Source organism: Vanessa tameamea, chromosome 20 (assembly GCF_037043105.1).
Source record: "Vanessa tameamea isolate UH-Manoa-2023 chromosome 20, ilVanTame1 primary haplotype, whole genome shotgun sequence".
Taxonomy (NCBI): domain Eukaryota; kingdom Metazoa; phylum Arthropoda; class Insecta; order Lepidoptera; family Nymphalidae; genus Vanessa; species Vanessa tameamea.
In genome coordinates this window covers 6,462,611-6,484,313 of record NC_087328.1, presented here as the reverse complement: position 1 = coordinate 6,484,313, position 21,703 = coordinate 6,462,611, and the positions used below count along the sequence as shown (strand labels likewise).

The following is a 21,703-nucleotide window of genomic DNA, read 5'->3' as shown; positions in this document are numbered from 1 at the left end:
ACAATGGCTCGAAATAATAAGACGAGTTGAAATATGCAATTGTAAATAGTGGTCAGATGAGTCGCGCGTCGGGCGCGGCCGTCGGTCGAACATGTATGTCAATGCGCTGAATATTATCGAGGATCGCAATGCAAGATGGTGTTAAGAATTCAATACTTTAAATATGTATGGTATTGTATATGTATATGTCTGTTTTATGGAAATTGATGGCTGGAGCCGATATTAAACTAAAACGGAGAAAGAAATACTTGTGCTAATAATACTTTTAAAATTACTAAGCGACTAATAAATAAAATGTTATATAATATATCATGTTTTTTGTAATCTATATCATTAATATGTAAAATCCCATCGATAAAGTAGTAACAGATCGCATTTATAGTCTATTTCTTATACATTTTATGCATGTTTAAAATGTTTTTATCTAATAAATAAAACATTAGCACAGTGACTGAAATCACTAGAATTGCAGACGCAGATTTATGTTCATATCGTAATCCATTCAACATTATTTTATTTGTCTCGTTCAGAGAAAACAGTAAGGATTAAATTCCTAGATACAACTAACGTGTGGAGATTAGAAATTTCATACGGCGTAGGTCTTTGAGTATTATAAAGTTTGTTTTGAGATACCAGTTCGTCACCTGCTCGGAAGAGACTTTGCATACAATGACAGGCTTACACGCTCCTGTGGGTACTTATTGTAGGCTGAATGCACACTTAAAATACATTATCGATATATTTACTCGTACTGTTTTTTTTAGTCTGTGGATGTATTTCAAGTACAGTCGCTCTTGACGTGTGTATTTACAATGGCTAAATATATAATATTATAAGGCGAAGAATATTGTTGATTCAAATTTCATGGTTTTTTTACAAATAATAAATAATATTTATTACACTTTTTGATATAAAAACATTAATAAAAATACTTATTAAAAAAACATATATACGATAACATAGTTATATAACTTTTTTGCATATAATCGGAAAGACTCCTGAAACGGATAGAACATTATTTTTTAAATTTAGAATACAATTGTGCACTTTACCTCTCTTTTGCTTTTATAATTTATGTCTTAAGCAAATCACGTTGAATTCGCACGCACTGCGCACACGCATATGTCATAACGTCCATGATATTCTATTGCATCTGTCATAAACATCATTGTCCTGTCCTGTAGCTCAGAATGAATGGAAGTGGTATGGCCACGAGTCATTTGTTAAGCAAATATGCATAAATGGTATTTCAAAATGCTTACCTTCAAAAAGAGAAAATAATATTCCAATATAAATGATGTCATCTGGCATCCAAATTAATTTTCAGTCATTATTATGTAAGTGGGTTTAATTTGAATATAAACGAATTGTTTTTAATTGATATCAGTGTTCAGTAACCTGGAAGTCGCTATAATTGAACCTACAACTTTCTCATAGATAGCAAGCGACTAATATACATGTGGCTGCAAACGGAGTTGAGATCCTTAATGCTAGCAAGAGCCCATCTTAGAAGCTACCTCCTACTCATAACATATTGACCCTTTTACTCTCAACAGTAGTACTTACTATTGTTGTTTGCCTCTTTGATGGGTGAGTGAGCCAGCTAGCACTACAGGGACACGACATCTTTCAAAACTTTCCCGAGGTTGGTGACGTAATCGTGGATAATGGATTAATATTTCTAGCACTGCCAGTGCTAAAAAATATTGCGTATACATAAAAAAAAAAAAATATGACATTTCCAGTAAATTTTGTTTTTCGAACAGATATTTATTAAGAATTACCAACATGATAAACAGTATTAATTATAAATTAACAGTATACAGTTTAAGTATGATATTATTAGGTATTATTAAACATAGGATTAGGTATAATAGTAACATTAAAAAGAGTTATGCAGTCCGACTAATCTAAATTTAAGGGAGAGATTTTCTAAGTTAGGTTTGGTATGCAAAAAAGGGGATTATTATTATATACATATTTATATATTCATGTTAATGTTAAAGTATATTTATTAAAACCTTATTGGAAGGTTAATTATTATTTTTTAAAAAGTAGTTTAAAGAAAATAAATATAATAAATTCGTATTTTAAAAATGTTAATAGAATTTTGTCATTTCTAATATAAGGTACGTTCTATGTACACTCTCATCATAAACATCATTGTCCTGTCTTGTACACATTATACGATTCTCAATGAGAATGGGCGCCGATGTAACATTTTCTAACCAGCTTCATTTTACAGCTCATGAATGGTAATCACAAATGTAATAGGAATATTATTACTAATATGTTTGTTGTTTCGTTGCAATATTTCTATAGATCTATTTCTCAAGAAGATGCGCCCTCCGCGTTTAATTATTAGGGTTTTATAAAAAAAAATGGTAGCTATTTTTACTCTTATGTAGTTGTGTCACGCACACAATGACATCTTGTAAGCACAACCGTCACTCAACTAGTAACGCTTATAATAAAACGAGGGTGGGATGCACCTTCGATTTGATCCAAGATATTTAAAAATATATTACATTGGAATATATCATTAATAAAATTCACGTTATTATTGGTGTCATTCTGATCGTATTTGGCTGTGGTGGCCATGCTCGAGACAACTGTAATATCGATGGGACCGTCATGAAAGGAAAACGAGAAAACCTAGCATTTTTTATCGGTTCGATCCGGGGTTAGAAACTCGGATCTACCTTATAAGCTAGCAAACAAGTCGGCAATTTGCCATAACTTACTTTTTAACATGATGTATAATAATAAGTATTTAAAATGAATTCCAGATGAATAAAAAATACGATAAAAAGAAATCAATATTACCATAAAATAGAACAATATGCAAATATAAAATACTATATAATAAACAGTTACTATATTGTAAAGATATATTGACGCATGTGTATCCACCATCCCATCGAAGTAGACAGGGGCAATAAGCCCCTAAGTACCTCATTTAGTTAGAAGGCGATTGTGACTATTACAGGCTTTACAATGTTCACATTGAACTTGGATTTTTTTTATGGCATTGATTAGGGGACGAGCATATGGGCCACCTGATGGTAAGTGGTCACCAACGCCCATAGACAAAGGCGCTGTAAGATATATTAACCATTCCTTACATCACCTATGCGCCACCAACCTTGGGAACTAAGATGTTATGTCCCTTGTGCCTGTGATTACACTGGCTCACTCATCCTTCTAACCGGAACACAACAATACAGAGTACTGTTATTTGGCGGTAGAATATCTGATGAGTGGGTGGTACCTACCCAGACGGGCTTGCACAAAGCCCTACCACCAAGTTTAGATCTTAAGAGAACTTAGATCATAAAAAATACTAATTACTCCCCATACCCTTAGCTCTATCTTCTCTCTAATCTAAAAGATTAGTTCCTAAAGGAGTAAGGAACAAAACAGCTTAAATATGTACTCTCTAGCTCTGCACTTGACATCAGACAGTACTCATACCTCGCCTCACTTTAAAAAATAAATTAACCTCTTTTGATATTTTTTTCTTTTATGACGTATTATGTGTTGAATCAAATCTAAATTGTAATAAATATTTCTTAAGATAATCTGACAACCCTTTGATATAAATGATACAGTAATATATGCATATGATATTAGTACCATCGCATGCCCTTATGAATTGTGAAATGAATTCAAATGTAACCGCTCATGCCCTTTATCAGACAACTCGCTAGTTGACGAGAATAAATTTGTTCGAATTAACTGAATTTCATTGAATTAATATGTTTCTGATATCCTAGTAATAGGAAAGCTTTAATATTAATTTTTCATATATAGTAAATAATAATTTGTTTTTATGTCTTTTAATTGTTAATTGTAATAAAATACACTTAAAAAATCAACAAGTCTATAAGTATTCCTATGCTGAGCTAAATCTATCTGTCTCCTTTGGAGGAGAAGTCTTGGAATTTACTCGACGTGGCAGAATTTCATTCCAATTTCAAATATTTTACATAATGTATAATTTCAACATAAAATAAATATCATAATGTTGGTTTATTATAAGAAGGATATACATTTTGCGAGTTAAATGTTCTTAAATTTCAAGTAGAAGTTATTTAAAATAGCAAATAGATATTTAAAAATCATTTGTTTATCCAACTTAAATGCCAATTGTTTCAAGAGGAATCAGTAATAATTACCTAATACTTCCTACTGTGTGATGCCAATAAGTCTTAGATATTTTCACAAAAATGAACTCTATTTCAGATGAATAAGGTTTATGGCGAAGTTAGCTTATTATCAATCATAAGTGTCTTGTTTACTTTCATCTCGATATTGCGTCTCTTTTATTTATAATAATTCATATATTTGGTCATTGAAGATAAAATCATTTTATTTATTTTTGTTTTTTATTATAAGAAGCTACATTATTAAAACTTCTATATAAAAATATTGTTTCCGTTTCTTACACTTATTAAAATGATTTGTCTCGACAATTGTCTGATGATTTTATAAGAGTTTGCAATTATTTCCCAAAAAATTTAACATATGTAGATATATATATTTTTAGCCCTATTAAATTATACTGGTCTAAACGATATGACCATTTAGATCACATCAGCAATTCAAATTATATAGAACACAAGTTTACTCTTCATTTTCTTACCAATAACCCCATGGGGTTAAGCAGACATGAGCAGAGAGTTCCAAACTTTAAATAAAATAAGTATTTGCTGGCCTGACCTGGGACTCGAACTGAAACCTCTCGGTCTCGGGTAAAAAGGCTGCAGCCTTTTAAGTCCAGCGAGGTAGTCAATAAATATACAACAGAGTATATACATCAGTATATCATATTATTTCTAGAAATTTTATGATATAGAACACTGTTCTTTAAGAATAATACAATCAGTTTTTTAATTCGATTACGTTTTGTTTTACAAATGATTAACTAAACTAAGCGGAGCATAAAAAAGACAAACTACAGTTAGCTAAAATAAAGACAATCTGTACGATAATACAAATTTCAAGTTCATTATTCCAGCATGCGAGTCCGAAGAGATGATTAAAAATAATGATAAATGTAATTAAAGTGAACTTGACACGGCAAAACAAATATCTAGCCGGGTCATCACATCGATCAATCATTGAGACCTTGTTAATAAACTGTCTTGTTCCGACTTGATGTGAGTTTCAAATAATTTTCAAATAATGTTTTAATTATACATTTCGCTTACACTTTTATTCATCGTATATTATAATGAGAAAAAATGTATAATTTCACCTGCGGGTGAAATCTCTACTCAAAATAAATTTAAAATTTTTTTCAGTTCTCATATCGAAATTACTGAGATTTTTATTGAACATATTGTGACATTTAGTACGGACGTATTTGTGTGTGTTTAATGTATGAATGTGCGTATCAACGATTAATTTCAATTTTTGTCGTGGAAAGTTATGTAGCCCATCTATAATTAATGTATATTTTTTTTAATGATTACGTAACTAATAATTAATTTATACCAATCGATGATCAGCTGTATTTGGTAGATTTATTACAGTTCAATATGGAGAGATCTTAAATAATAATAAATCATTTATTATTATATTCTCAATTTTAAAATTTAATTGACTCTGTATCATTTTGTTAGTAACATATTTCTTATCCTAGTATTACTACAATAAATAAAACATAATCAAAATCAAAATCAATGCTGAAAAAATATATTATATGCACAAAAAAGATACACGAAGATAGATGCAGCACAACTGCTGCCACTGACTCTGTGCCCTAGAGTTATTCCGTGAACATTCCCGACGCACTACAGAATCGCGTCAGCCCCGCAGAACCTTGAACGCATTGAATTAAAGCATTGGACCGTGTGCATATGGAATGGTCCGTATTTATATGGACTATGTCATATGACTGCAGACCCTGAGGGCTTCCTTAAACGATACCAAATTTAAAAATATCGAGTTGGACCATTAAAAAGTTATTGGTTGCTTAGAGTTAGACAGTATAGACTCTCGTCATTCCTAAAACACTTAAATCCATATTGCACCTAAACTCTCGGTTGTGGCTTATCACCGTCCCATCGGGATCGGCCATGTACTATTTAATTACCAAAATTATTTGTAAATAGTATCATTGACTGACGAAGCTACAATGTACGTGATTTTGTGCAGAATAATATTTTTATGATAAAAGAAAAATACAATCTATCTAATATTCTAAATGCAAAATTAGCTCTGTCTGCCTGTATTTTGATAAAATTTGCTACGAAACAGGCTTCAACTCAGTTAAGGATAAATATAAGATGAAACACTATTTTATTGACAATATTGTTCATTTTTCTATAATTTTTTTTTATTTCTAGTAGCGAGTGGCACCTGGGGTGGGAGCGAAGTTCGCTGCACGGTGTGAGCTGGTATCATCTCCTGCATCCAGATTGTATTAAGGAAGCTCAAAACAAGCATCGATTAAGTAAGTATATTTTTTATCACAGATTAAAAATTCAATACAGAGTAAATTCTAAAATTATAATATAATTCGTATAACATTCTTAGCCCTTAAGTCGTTTACAATACCAATATTTTTTATTAAATTAAAAAATAAAAACAAAAGATTTCTACATTTAATTTAAAATAAAAAGGTGTTTTATGTCATATATTTTTTAAAGTACTTAAATTTATAATACTATAATTTAATATTATAAATATAAATATTGCATAACACAAAAATATATTGCGATAAAAATGCGTAATAATATGAACATCAAAACAGCTTTCTTATTTAAATAACCTCAGGTTAATGTTTAATTCAAGCGCGTCAAGTGCTTAGTTCTCGAGATTTCGCAAAAAAAAAACATACACTATTACCTCATTACCATCAAATGAGGTTAGTTTCATTTTGACCTTCATATAAGGAAAAATCGATACTAAAATCACAGTCAATTTAAACAATAACTTCAACCTGCTTCATTATACGCAATTTTGTATGCCATTATTGCAGTCTAAGTACTATTTAATATAATTTTATATACAAAGAACATAGCAGTATATTGCATTTAATTGTAAATATATTCATAGGTCCCGGATATTTGAGAAATATAAATATATAAAATTAATAAGCACCATTATAAATTAGTTCGTATTAAAATTAAATATGTTTTCATATTGAAAATTTTATCATAATATTATCAAAATAAATATTATGTCTTAGTTAAAAAAATAAAAAAGTCTCATTTGTTTATCGTTTATTTTACATCTCTTGCTAATACTTCTTATGTAAACAATGGTTTCTAGACTAATTCTCTATTTCCGTGACCAGATACAATTAGGCTTTATTTTTACCATGAAAATCATGATAACAACAGCCATTAAAGTGTAGGCGCGGCGTAAATTAAAAAAACAATTGTACAAAAAGGAACTAGGGTTCTAAATATTAAGCAAAGTTTTTTTTTAAAAGCTGGTAACTTTTACTTGTGACCTCGACCTATAATAAATGATCTTAAAAAAAGAATGGAGAACGCAAGATGTCAATCGCTTATTGAGTACCCAGAAACATTAAATCAAGTCGAATAAAACGGTTTGTTTGAAGGTTACCGAAATACGGATCTAGTGGTAGGCTCATTCAACTAAAATAGATTCGAAAGCATGACATTTTATTTTTTTATTTCATGTATTTTTTTTATTACAAATAAAAACTAACTATTTAAACTTTTTAGAGTATAATGATTTATGTTTTAAATATAGAAAACTAATATTTGAAAAAGAATATTATAGAAAGATTGATATTAAATTTTAAAAAAGTCAGCAAATTGTTTCGTAGGCAAACAAAAACAAATTAAATTATTTACAATCTTACTTCTTAAAACGACATCTTATACTAACCACAGATAATAATAAAATATATATAATAATAATTAATTAACCTTAAGACATGATATAATAGAAAATATGCATATTTACTTGTAATATATATTTGTAAAAATTATAATGTATTTCAGCAGATTCAATATCCTAAGTCATAAAATCCACCTTCCCACGTTATTTTGTACCATTTTAACATTTCTAAATGTGGCCAGTAAAATGCTAAACGCTTTGTAATGTTCCGGCCGTTAGCGGAATCTATTCGATCGCATTACAAATAACTGTTTAATAAAATATTATATGAATTGTTGACGGATTTGTTCTGCAATACTTCGAAACTATAATTCGTTATAAAAATTTATTATTTACTCCATTCTTTTATATCGAAGACAGAGATGTAAGAGGATATAAAGTTTTATAGTTCTCATTTCGAATTCCATTTTTTTGTGATTATTATCTTGTCTCGAGCAGGCTGTGCGGGGACAAGAGTATTATTTTTTTTTTATAAATAAAACACATATCGGCTAAGGATTCGCATAGACTACGATTAAAGATGTATTTTTTGTTGGTTATTAAAAGTAAGGTGATTATGTCCCATAAGTTCAAAAAAATCTACAGTGTTAAGTGATCTAAATATTAAAATTATAATAAAGCTATTCATATAAATTATCGTTCAATTTGTGGCCCATAATAAGCTATTTATATAATTTTTGTCTAATGTTGCTTGCAGTCATAGACACCTTTGTATAAGATAATCTCATTAGTGGTTATAAACCATGGATTAGCATATATGATATTAATTTTTACAATTTTTTTTAATTCGAAAATTGAATTAAAATAATTGTGACTATTACTACTACCTTTAGTATAACTCTCTGATTTAGATTCATAATACTGATATTTTAACCGCATTCCGTGGGATCTATTCTTATAATATGTTATTTTTATATGAAATAAATACATACATTTAGAATAATAATTCATATTTGTTGACTGGGTACATCAGCGCATGCGCAATTCATGAGTTCTAGACACCTGTCAATCTGCGCCTAAGGCAAATTACAAACCCTAATAGATTTATGTTAGTATTTATCCAATATTTCTGATTAATAACATTGCCTCACTTACCTAAATGACCTATGATTATATCAAATTGAATAATTTATAGTTATTGCTTTATTAAATGACATTTTATTTTAATGAAAAATGATGGCGACTCATTTCAATCGAAACTTTCAAATTGATTTATTTATTAAAGGTTATATCTGATTAATAATCCAAAACCATTAAGATATAAACAAATTTTCAGGTTTATAGAAGATCCACGTATACTCAAAATGAACTGATATTAAACACACCTAACCTAAATTATTGTCGATTGATCTCACGAGTATGACATGGTTTTGACACATGTCACTACACACAGATAACCTAAAAAATAGAAACTACAAATCTAACCCTTCACGATCGAGAGAAAGTTGACACATTAGCACGCGTGACTTTCGTGTACGTTTGCCTCAACGTGAGCGATTAAATCAAATAAAACCCAACAATTTCAAAGTAACCCTGACAATTTTGCACTCTATTGTTTAAGAAAATAACGACACATGAAATTCAAATGATCGTGACTTTAAAATTGGAACACTTTCGAACATGAGGAGGGTGTGAAGACGTTTCCGTGGCACAAAGTTTAAAGAGAAAACGAATCTTATATAATCAAATGACAACAAAAATTGCAAACAATCGCCACTTAACCACGAGCAAGAATATAATTAAGCTGCCAATAGCAACTCTCAAAATATTTGATCAGAATACATAGATAATATATTATTTCGGATGAAAAATATAAACGGTACTTAAACTATAAATATTCATTACAACGATTTATTTCTGATTTATTTGCCCAACGCTATTCGTTCGCGTAGGTAGATCTTAGAAAATGCTAGTCGCAAATCAAACCCACTTAGGAATACACACATAGATAATACAACTTGAAGATAAGCACACTAGTTACCCGAGCCGACCACAATCATAGCAGTCGTCAATCTCTTCTCGACTTTAAAACCAACATTCGAGATTGCACAAATAACCGTCTGGCATTAACCCTTATTACTCTATACAAGCTAGATACCTCTGTCAAGTTCATCACTCACCTTTAAATCTTAATCATAGAGTTCAATCTCTCTTGATTTTATCAAAAGTAATAGTAAATTAAATTTGTTGATATACAAAATATGTCCATTCAAGCATGCTTCCATCGTATGCTAGTTCGAGTCATCATTCGAATAATTCGATAATCGCGTCGACAAGGACCGTCCCGTGTGCAGTGACCTTAACTTGAACTTTGATTCGGTTTGTTTTCAATTCTTACTTTTCATTGTACTTTATTGTAGCTTCATTATCATGAATTCGTATATAATATAATTGAATATAAAGAGCAATATTCCGTGTTTATAGATTAAAAAAAAATAAAAATATTTTATTTCTTTAATTTACAAATTATAATTAATCGAATAAAATATGGGCTTAACGAGATACGTTATCCTTTTGTACGTGTAAAATATACATGTTAATTTTGATGAATTAAAATGTCTATTCCGGTATAAATATATCGATGTGAAAATTCGCTCACATCTTAAAAAGTAATAAATCCAATATTTCCCAAAAAAAAGTGCAATCCTTTTTAAATTGAAGTAAAGTTCAAAAATAAACACCATTAAAGTTTATCCATTATATTTCCATTTACAAAAAGATTACCTATCTCATTAAAACCAACACATAGTCTATATTTCATTCCATTAATGGGTATTTGAGAATGGAAGTCTCAACTTAACAACGAAAAATTAAGTCTTCTTACAGACTATAATTACAAATATTTAAGCAATTATTCATACAAATATTTATAGGGTGTTTAAATAAAAAACGGATACAACAATTCAAACTCATTACTATATATATTAATTCATTCATATTCACATTTAAAGACGACAAAATGGCGAGGGTAAGAGCCTTGTAATAAGCAAACAGTTTTGCACAAATCTCTTGCCTTGATGCGAAGTCGTAAGAGCGCTTTCATTGGTTAATATACTGCCATAAAACATGTCACATTTGACCAGCTTCGAAATAAACCAATCAAATTCCTTTATAATTATATGATAGTTTTGCATGTATTCTTAAATCGCCTTAATACTTGTATGGAAGCCCTAACGTAGGGAAACAATACAGCCGTCACCTTTCCAATACCGTACTTAGTGCTACGGATAGATTATCTCGAACGATATTTGCTTTTAATGCCATTCTTTGACTATTAACTGTCACACTGGATTTATTGAGCATTGCAATCAGATATTGGCATGTTTCGTGGGAATTCCAGTAATTATTAGCATAAGATAACATTGAAACTATGGCAGGTATAAATCCGTTCTCGCCTACGATTATTTTATTTATTTTACGTTTTTTGTAGATGATTCTATTTTATAATATAATGTTTTTGATTGTATTCTCTACACGCAATATACTCTGTATGCGGCCTAAAGTTACATTAAAATTCTGTATAATTATTTGACTTTACTTATGTAATATGTAAAGGAAAGTAATCTTGATTTAGTTCATGATTACAGATACTAGAATAGTGATGGCCCAGTTATTCCAAGACGTGAATCTTAACCGATGATTCTGAGTTCAAAGTCAAACATACTGAATTCATGTGCTTTATGTATATTTATAATTTATCTCGTGCTCGACGGTGGAGGAAAACGTCGTAAGGATGGTGATGCTTATGAGAATCCATATGTGTATCCACCACAATGTCACATGTGCAGAGGTTTTCAGTTTAATAATGTCAAATTTATACTATATAATTAAATATTGACTAAACGAAAGAGCAAAATTTAAATGAAACAAGCTCGTACCGAAAATTTTATTAACAGGTTAATAGGTATTTATGTTAAGAATAACGAATGGGGTACCTTTAAAACTAGGAAACTTCTATTAATCGCAAACTTCAATGCACGGGTACTGAATTTGTCGACATTTCTGTAATTCTCGTTCATTTAATTATTTTAAGCGGAGCTCGGACTAATATTCACGTAGACCACACGCAGCGAATAAATCACTTATATTTACGACTATAATTTTTAATTAATTAAGCAATCGAATAATATATTGAATTAAGTAGAATTAATAGGTAATTGAAGGTCCAATGCGAACCCACACGGATGTCCTGTAAAGCTAATAGAATGCATATTTAATTGCGACCTCAGGTTATACGATCGGCAACACGACCTAAGTCACAATTATAAAATAGATCTTATCACTAAAGACATAAGTGTTAGAGGCGGGAACGTTGGGGTCACCGTATTATCCATATTTATTACAGCCCCGTTTCATGCGACGGTCGCGAAACCTCGAACATGAACCGAGCTTGAAAGCTCGTTAAACGCTTATTTGCTTTACTAATTTATGTATATCGAGTTTTAAATGACTATTTTAATAATTTCTCACGATTTGATATGAGTTAACACAATTGGTTATTTTTATATATAAACTAACTTTTAGACATATCGCATATAATTTTTGTATTTTTATTTTTATAACACTTTCCTGTAAATATTTGAGGTCTATAATATATCGTTATGTAGAGTGATATCTGAGTATTAATAGTTTTGCCGTTACAGTCACTCAGTCAGAGTTTATCACAAAATACCGCATGAATTATTTATCTTCAATCCGTGCTAATCTTGAACCGCTATTTAATTTAAAATAACAAAATTATATTATAGTGTGTGTCTGTTTATATAAAATTATAAACACACACACACGCGTTATTATTGTTATATTGCGTATTAATAAATTTTACAAATTGTACAAGTTCGTTACGATTGTTACTGAATTTATCTTAGTACTATACATGCTTTTCCTACGGATTTTTTATATTATTATGAAATAGGTAGGCGAACGGGCAAACAGGCTACCTGCTGGTAAGTGGTCACCACTGCCCATAGACATTGGCGCCGTAAGAAAATTTAATAATTCTTTACATCTCCAATATTCAACCAACCTTGGGAACTAAGGTTGGTGGAGTATTATAGTTACACTGGCTTACTCACCCTTCAGACCGGAACACAAAAATACTAAGTATAACTGTTTGGCGGTAGAGTATAAGATGAGTGGGTGGTACCTACCCAGAAAAAACCCTATCACCAAGTAAATAAAATATTATTATAATATGGATTCAAGATTGAAAAAAATATTTTAGAATTAGTTCAATGTTTTGTAAAAATATTTATACAAATATGCAACAAAGACACTTATCGCCGACTCTATGTCTTAGAAAATAATGAATTAATTTTTAGCGAGTACATGCAAATATCGAATCAATTACGTAGACTTGTACAAAATGATTTAAGACGCAAACAGATCATAAAATTTTCATATTTTAATACTAATATACTTCGCGTGATTTAATTACACAACAAAATTAGCATTGCGTTTAAATTGTATGAAAACTTAAAAGTTAAACAATATTTCAAACTTGATTTCGTATCTTGTGACTGATCAACAAACAAATTCATTCCATTTACGTACAGACGGAAAGTTTACGAGTTCCATATATGATACACAATAAAAAAAAAACTAAAATACTTCTTCCTAAAATATCCTCTATGCTCAATACCAAAAGAGTCATGTAAGATTCGACTTAAGTCCAAACCTTTTCTAGCTGTTGTAAAATTGTAATCAAATGATCATTGTGATAACACTTTAGATTAAGAGAATAAATACTTTATAGTAACGAATTAGAGTTGAAAATACAATGTATCATTTATGTGTTTTAAGACATTGAGTTGCGGCAGTTGTCATCTTGTTAGGAAGTATGGTCGATAATCCGTTTATTAACAATGATCTCATAATAGTTACATTCAATTATTACAATTCAGTTTCGATTGAGTGTTAATATCTTTGATTAATGTCTGTTGTATCCTTTTTAATACTTTTTGTAACTTTATCTAACCTTTGTCTTGTTATTTAAGTGATGATCATAGTAAAAAAGTTAAGAGATAATAAAAAATATGTTTGTAATGTCTTGGTGCGTAATTACTATCCGAAGTGATCATTCTTTGATGCAGTGGTTTATTTTTTAGCTTCCATTTTGTTTTAGATAAATTAAAGCAGTGTGGAACTCGTGAACCTATACAAAAATTAATTCATTAAAACCCTTCCTACCGTTAAGTTTACTATTAACGTATGTCATTGTTGAAATTGGTTGTTTCTGTTAACAGCGCCAAAGAATATAAAACAGGCTTCGTGGCTAAAATAAAAATGAAATTGTACAAAATACCTATAAAATATATTTTTTTACGGGTTCCCTTATTCCTTCTGATGGCGTGGGATTATATTATATAATACAAGCACATAGACAACATTAATAAAAAACTTTATATAGAACCTTTGCTAATAAACATGGACCACCACGTATTATCAAAGTTATGTTTAAGTAAAATTCGAAGCTAAATACATTCGTCTGGTCTAAAAAGTACTAAAACAAAACGAGCCATCTTTATTATCTTGGCGTGCATAAAAGCTGCGCTTGACACTCGCCAAGCGTCATACCATTTTTCTAGCGTGCGTGTACTTAGTGGCCAACTGTTGGTCATTATTTTTTCGTCGTGTTCTCCGCTTTGTATATTTAGACACATAAATAATTAAAGCATTAACCAACAGTAATTTATTTTTTTTGTTTTAACAGTAACGCAATCGGAGCAGGAAAGATCATGCATCGCCCTGCTGCGGCTGCAGCGACGTTGCGGACAATTTCTATGGGTGCATGCGGTGCTGCAACTCAAAGACAACCTGGAGAATTCGCAGCGCCCTGTCATTGTGTGCACTAACCAGGTGTTGAGGTAATTATAACTAAATAACAATATCAAAATCGTCCACTATTTACAAAAAAAACTGCTTTATCAATTATAGCACTTCTTGTCGGAACTGGCAAATTCTTGGTACTACCTACTTATCAGGTATTCTGTCGAGATAACATCTTAGATCCCAAGGTTGGTGGTGCTTTAGCGAAGTAAGGAACGGTTAATATGTCTTACAGCGCGGATGTCATTGGGCGGTGGTGTCCGCCTACCTGTTACATAAAAAAAACAATTAAAGTAATACTTTGATGAAATATATAATAAACTAGAATGCGATTATATATAAAAACAATCACGCCACTTATGTTTAAAAACACCGTACATTTTTCGTATGTTTTCGTTTACTTTGGTGGAACTGATGTACAAATGAAACTATTTTGATTAAAATTATTAAAATCAAATAAAATATTTCTAGTAAGATACAGACTTTGTACCTTAACGGAAACGGATCTCGTTTAAAATATATGAACGATCTTGTCAACAAATGCCTTTTGTAAATACATAATATAAATTTTATGCTAATTACAAAATAACGACTATAAATTTATATATTTGCCATATTAAATAAATCAATAATATTTGAAACTGTAATTATGTTGTAATTCACGTATAATGCATACGCCTTTAAACACACTAAAAACAATATTTCATAATCGTCATGTCGAATTGAACCGTTTGTAAATTAGCATAGATTTGTCGTTGATAATACATAATTTGACACTAATATAGCTATTCATTAAACACCTTTAATTGATTGGTTCCCGATACAAATTGTGTACTAAATAACTCAAAGCAATTTCGCAAGTAACATCTCACTCGCAGGCTCTAAATTATGAGAACTAAATCATGAAAGCACTCAAAACATCCAACGTAATCGCCCTTTCCCTTGGAATCTCTTATTGGCCATTAATACATCGAAACCACAGCAATCTAGCGATCAAGGGTAAAATCACTTCATCTTTGCCGCTCTGCGCAATTATTATTTAAACAACATACCTGAATATAACACGGACCGCGCGATGAGCAAATGCTTACAAGACATTTATAAGAGAAATGGTCATGTAATTGTTAGCAGCAAAAAAATCTGATTAATTTAGAAACAATAAAATTTCACTTTTATAATTTATTTCCCTTTTGACTTTTACTAACTCCTTTTTTTCTTAATAATATATAAATGTACTCCACGCAGACCATTTTATGATATCTATGATTTAAACAAACAGCAAATTAAACTTTTATACGGAGTTGTAAAGGCACGTGTACATTTAGCCACGATTATAAATTTTAAAAACAGGCTTTTAAAGTATCCTAAAGTTACATACATTCCTTAAGTGTAAATAGGAATGATGTCAGAACATTTTCAATTAAGATATCAGATTAAGACCTTGAGTCTTTATTCAATAGACTTAAACGCGAATACAGCTACACGAAGATGATTCCCTATTAATATGTTACTTTAGCATAAAAAGCACACTTAAGTTACACTTAACTTACAGTAAAAATAAATGGGGCCCAATAACTTAACAAAGTTTCGATCTTTTTTATTGTTTTTCATAAAAGAAATAATAATGAGCTAACTTATTTTTAAATATAACCATTAAATTTAATACTCACTTCGCAATCGATTACACATATATATTGATATTATGTTATTTGAATTCTTTAACACAATCGTAGGCTTCAATAACCATTTTACTCATCATAACGATTTAACATGTTATTTAAATAGTTTTATGTGTATAGTTTAGTCAAAACCTCGACATGATTACGAGTAGGTAATCATGTATAATATGAAACAGCTGTGATTATGAATTTAACATGTAATTGAAAATAATTTGTAAGGAATTTTATTTGTTTAACGATGTAAATAATTTCATGGTAATTTAAAGATAAGCAATACTGGACGTTTAACCATATATTAAATCGCTCTTTCGCTTTAATAAACGTATAATTAGATAAAGAAGATGCGAATAATTCTTTATTATTTAGTATGACTTGTTAATGTTTGACATTTATGAGCATTAAAAATATGTTAACATGCAAATGTGACAAAGTTCTTAACAAAAATAACTGTTTTAATAAACAAAACTTTTAAGTATGTTAGAGTTTTAAGAATATTTAAATGCTTCTTTGATGCTCTGAATGACTTTTTGTAAACAATTTACATAATAAGATTTTTTTTTATATTTATATACGTTTATAGATGTTGAAGTTATTGTTGAATAAAATACGATGTTATAATTCTAATTAATTAATTTATCCAATTCTATCATCCTAAAAAAAATTCCTTTTATTTCCAGATTCAAAGACATACTTTAACAATATTCACACGTCATCTTTTATAAACTGCCTTTAAATAAGTTCGGAACATAATATTTAAGGACCGTACGTTCATGAAAACGAAAGCTCATAAAGTATTGTTTAAACGCAGAGAAAGATTTGTAGAGTAGTTTACAAGACAGCACATATTTAGTACTAATGTTTTTTTAAACGCTCTAAGTGGTGTCTGCTGTGCTAATTGGCTTCAAGCCGGTTTATTAAACGACCTTATAATATTCGGTAGAGCGAACCTTTGAAAAATGGGTGTCATAATTTAGAACAGTCACTTTCCTATTGAGAGATCAATAGCAGATGACGTCTTATGCTCGTAAGAACACCCTTACTATTTGCTACATATAAATAATGAGATACTTATTACAGTTTTATTCAGGCTCTACCGAAAGACATTACTAATGATAGTAAGAACTATCACAATCAGTATATATGTTACTGTAAAAGCTCGAACTACGGTAAATCTTAAGAATTTCTAGTAAAACCTAAGATTACATTAATAGTTGTAAAACTTATTTCAGAAATATATTTAACGTAATTGACTGTTTAACTAAGTCTTTTAAAAATCTTCACAACTTAATTTTATAAAATTATTGAAATGATTATTTTCCCCTTCAGTAAAAGTAAAGTTGGTGTAGCGATTATCACCGTGATTTTTATGCAATTTTGGTCCATTGGACTATTGAGACGTAATTTTTACTGATACCATTTTATATACAAGTTGGTTCTCCTTGCTCATATCGATTATTCAATAAATTTACTAACATCGAAAACTCGTAGTAGAGGTTGTAACGAATAAATATTGTAAGGGGGTGATTTATGAAGTCAGAGCGGGGCCGATCCGATGTTACTATCGGGATGGTTTGAAATATGCCCGCACAGGCTATTGTGATGTGAGAAACGGTGTTTAACAAGCACCAAGCGCCAAGCACCAAGCTCCGTGTTTGATCGATGGCACGGAATTTACTTCCAAGAATATTTTATAGCGCGAAAATGCACCAAAACACCTGATTCTATGGAATGTTAGATCTATCTTGTTTGTATATTGCAGCCTAGCGTTTACCTTGCCTTGTGAAAATAAAAGCAAATATCTTCCTCATTATAATGGATTTAATGTGAGTTGCATTCTTTGTTTATTAAACAACCTACCTCCGCCCGTCTCTCCGTTTTGCACGATTAATAGTTTTTAACTTATAAAGTATAAAAAATAACTACGCTGATTTTTTATGGAACAGTTTTATCAATTCACAATAATTAGTCTGATCAAAGAACATGCCATTTAAAACATGTTGAAATTTATCGGTAAAATTATCTTTCACATAACATTAGATATTAATTCGAACTCGAGTCCAGCATAATTGCACCCCTTAGAACATTTAAATTTATCACAACACGGCCTGCAGCTATTACCGCAACTATTAATTTAGCAGATAATTCTGAACAAGCTCATTATGCGTTAGAGCGGTGACTAAGACCTCAAATTAATCGTCAGTAGGCGCTCGAGATAGTAAATCTAAATTAATATCAATGCGAGTGGGTGACAGAGTGACCTAAACAATCAACGAGTACAGAGGGCGCGAGCCCTAGGCCATTTTACACTTGGCTTAAGTCATCGGCGAATAGATATTTTGATAAATAATAATGTACATAGTATTAACTTACCAATATTAAACATTAACAAAGTATAAACATAAGGTCAGTTTGATCCGCTCAGATAATAATAATTTTCTAACTTCAAGGAAGATTTTCTTATCTAATGTGTAATCGAAACTTTATAAACAGCAATATCTATTTAGTTCAGAGCCCTATAATTAATATACGATTTATTTTTCAAAAATCAACTTATTTTATATCAAAATTTATGTATAGGTAACATTAAACCACCTTAACATTGTACCATTTTTTTAAGCTTGATACAATAAATCCACTCTGGTCTCAAGCTCGGTTGCATTGTTCACGGGATTGCGTCATTTGTCACGTTTCTGCGCATGCTCTTGCGCAACCTACTCGTGTCGCTTCGTGCTTTCCTCTGATAAATATTGTTGCCTTTAATAATCCTCCGTGTATGATATATCTTAATAATAACTTACGCTTTGTTTAGTGTTAGTTTACCACTTACATTACACTTTTGTCCATTGTAAGCAATACATTGTAAAAGCGATTCATAATAAACAACCTTTAACTGTATTTATTTAATTCCTCAAAGCATCTAATTTATTATGTCTGCATAACCTTTAAAAGGCAGTTTTATTACGGATAGCCTTATATGTCGTAACGTCTTAATAAATCCATACGAACGATACCTGTAGGTACTACACATGTAGCCCAATGTGACTACGGTGAACGACAACAAATTGTCAACATGCCGGCCGCCTACGTCATGTCGCTGAGATTTATGCGTTCGGCCGATGCGGACGCACAAATTGGCGTGCGGATCGGACGGTACGAGTTTCCAACATTCCATTAACTCGGTTATGCATAACGAGGGCAAGATTACGCACATTACTATTCTAGTCGAAAGAAATAAGAATTTTCAATGAAGATCACAAACTGTATTATTTAGCATTTAAAAATGTTTATCATAACTTTTTTTTAATGTGTAAATGCGGAGATTCTCAATAATAGCTTTTTGTATATACAGCAATGGCTTTATTGTGAAAAGACAAAGAGACCTATTGGAGACATTTTCTATTACAAATTAAAATTTTGACAACATTGTTGGATCATAATATTTGTAGGTATATTTTCCTTATTAGGCTGCAAACTTCGAAGTCCCAGGTTCGGATCTAGAACGTACCCAAGATAAAGCTGAAAGGCATGAGGCTCTAATTGTTTTTAGATTTAATAATTAAAATAATACAAATTTGGAAATCGTATGATATTTTTTTTATCTATTACATACCAAGCCAGGCGACCAAAATGGGGCACCCGATGGTAAGTATACACCTTCGCTTAAACATTTATAAATCTACACCAAACCTTACCTTCAATACCCCGTAAGCCATAGCATCTAAAATGTCTGTAATTAACTAGCTAACTCACCATTCAAGCCGCAATACAGACACAGCGATATAGAATATTGATGTTTGGCGGTAGAACTATTGATAAAGACGGGGCCTACACAAAGCTCTACCACCGGGTTCCATTTTAGTTACTATTTGAATTTAGTGATATTAACAAGACTACTAAGAATTAGAGTAAGTTACATAATTTTCATCATTACAATATTTTTTGAATATAACTTTTATCGTTTACTATAAACATATATTAAGTAAAATAACATAATATCTAAAAAGCAAAAAAAACTACAATACCTTTAAAATTCTTAGTCAATACAACTATAATCTTAAAATAAAATTTTATAGCAGAAACGTACGTACATAAAGACGGTATTAAATCACGTTTAAGTAATTCACGAAGGTCAAGTTTATTATGCAGAACGTGTGTAAACTGAGTTCGCTTATCCGCTTACCCTTTGATTCGCAGTTATCTACGAATGCTAAACGATTTGTCGTCGGCCAAAACATATTTAAACTTTGATTTAGGTATTATCGCATACAAAAGCCTTATAAGGGTAAATGTCACATAATGCTATACAATTAAAATCATGCACATCCGTCATAAAAATATTAAGCAATTATTTTGTAAAATTCAAAAGGGAAGAATTTGTTAATAGTAAACAAATCCTTTTTGATTATTTTCTTTAAATTTATTGCTGTCAACTTTTATCTGCAATATTTGTTTAGCAGCAGGTAGCTTTTATCTCATATCGAATTCAGAAACCTTTTCATGCGACTGTATCTTTAGTCCAGGGCTCAGTCCAACTATGTGACATTTCCCTGCATCCACTATCTAAAAGGTTGAAAGCTTGAGTTAACGTTAAAGGTTACTTTAAAACCACAAATTCAATACTCCGGTGGCGTCAATTACATTATTGTTTCTACAGAACATAAAAGGAGTTTCGATAGGAAACAGAACTGTAAAGATAATTAGTAACTTAAAAAATATATTTTACATCTTTTATCTTACTCTTGCCGGCAAATAACCCTTTCATTTTAGGATAAGAAATATTAATCTTTTGTAATAGGAAAATAGACGAGTATAATCTAAAGAATAAAATTATGTTGGGAAAATATAGCATCAGGATATTTTATATAGCTAGAGGACCCACTTTATTTAACAAAAACAGAGTATACAAAATATTCATATTCATACAAATTCAAATTCATACAAACCACATTAAAGAATATGTTAATACAATTTGCACAGATCTTTTGATACTCAAATAACTCTCTAATAATAATTAATAGTTATAGTCTTAGTGTTTCAAGGTTCAGTGGTTGTGATTTACGCATAAATTTAATTTAAAATTGGAATCACTTTATATAATTTTTATCAGTATTGAAAATTGAGGTTTTCGTAAATGCGTGTTAATGAAAGTACTGGCTTTAAGCTGCCTACTGAATTTAAATTAACACGTTTATATTATACGTATTAAATTAAGCGTCATTAGTAAGAATTTCTTATACAGTTAATAATAATATTAAATTCACAAATTATGTTTCTTTGTTAAAAAATATTTGTATGACAAATTAATAATTTTACGA

The 21,703-nt window shown here is 30.3% G+C and overlaps 1 protein-coding gene across 1 annotated transcript in view; it reads left to right on the top strand.

Annotated features, from left to right (window-relative positions):
- Positions 1-21,703, top strand: part of LOC113401575 (PAS domain-containing protein cky-1-like) — a 129,367-nt gene that overhangs the window by 103,992 nt on the left and 3,672 nt on the right. The window contains exons 8-9 of the mRNA XM_026641545.2: positions 6,354-6,460; positions 14,594-14,747. Of these exons, the coding sequence (XP_026497330.1) occupies positions 6,354-6,460; positions 14,594-14,747 (261 nt within the window). The remainder of the gene's footprint in view (positions 1-6,353; positions 6,461-14,593; positions 14,748-21,703) is intronic.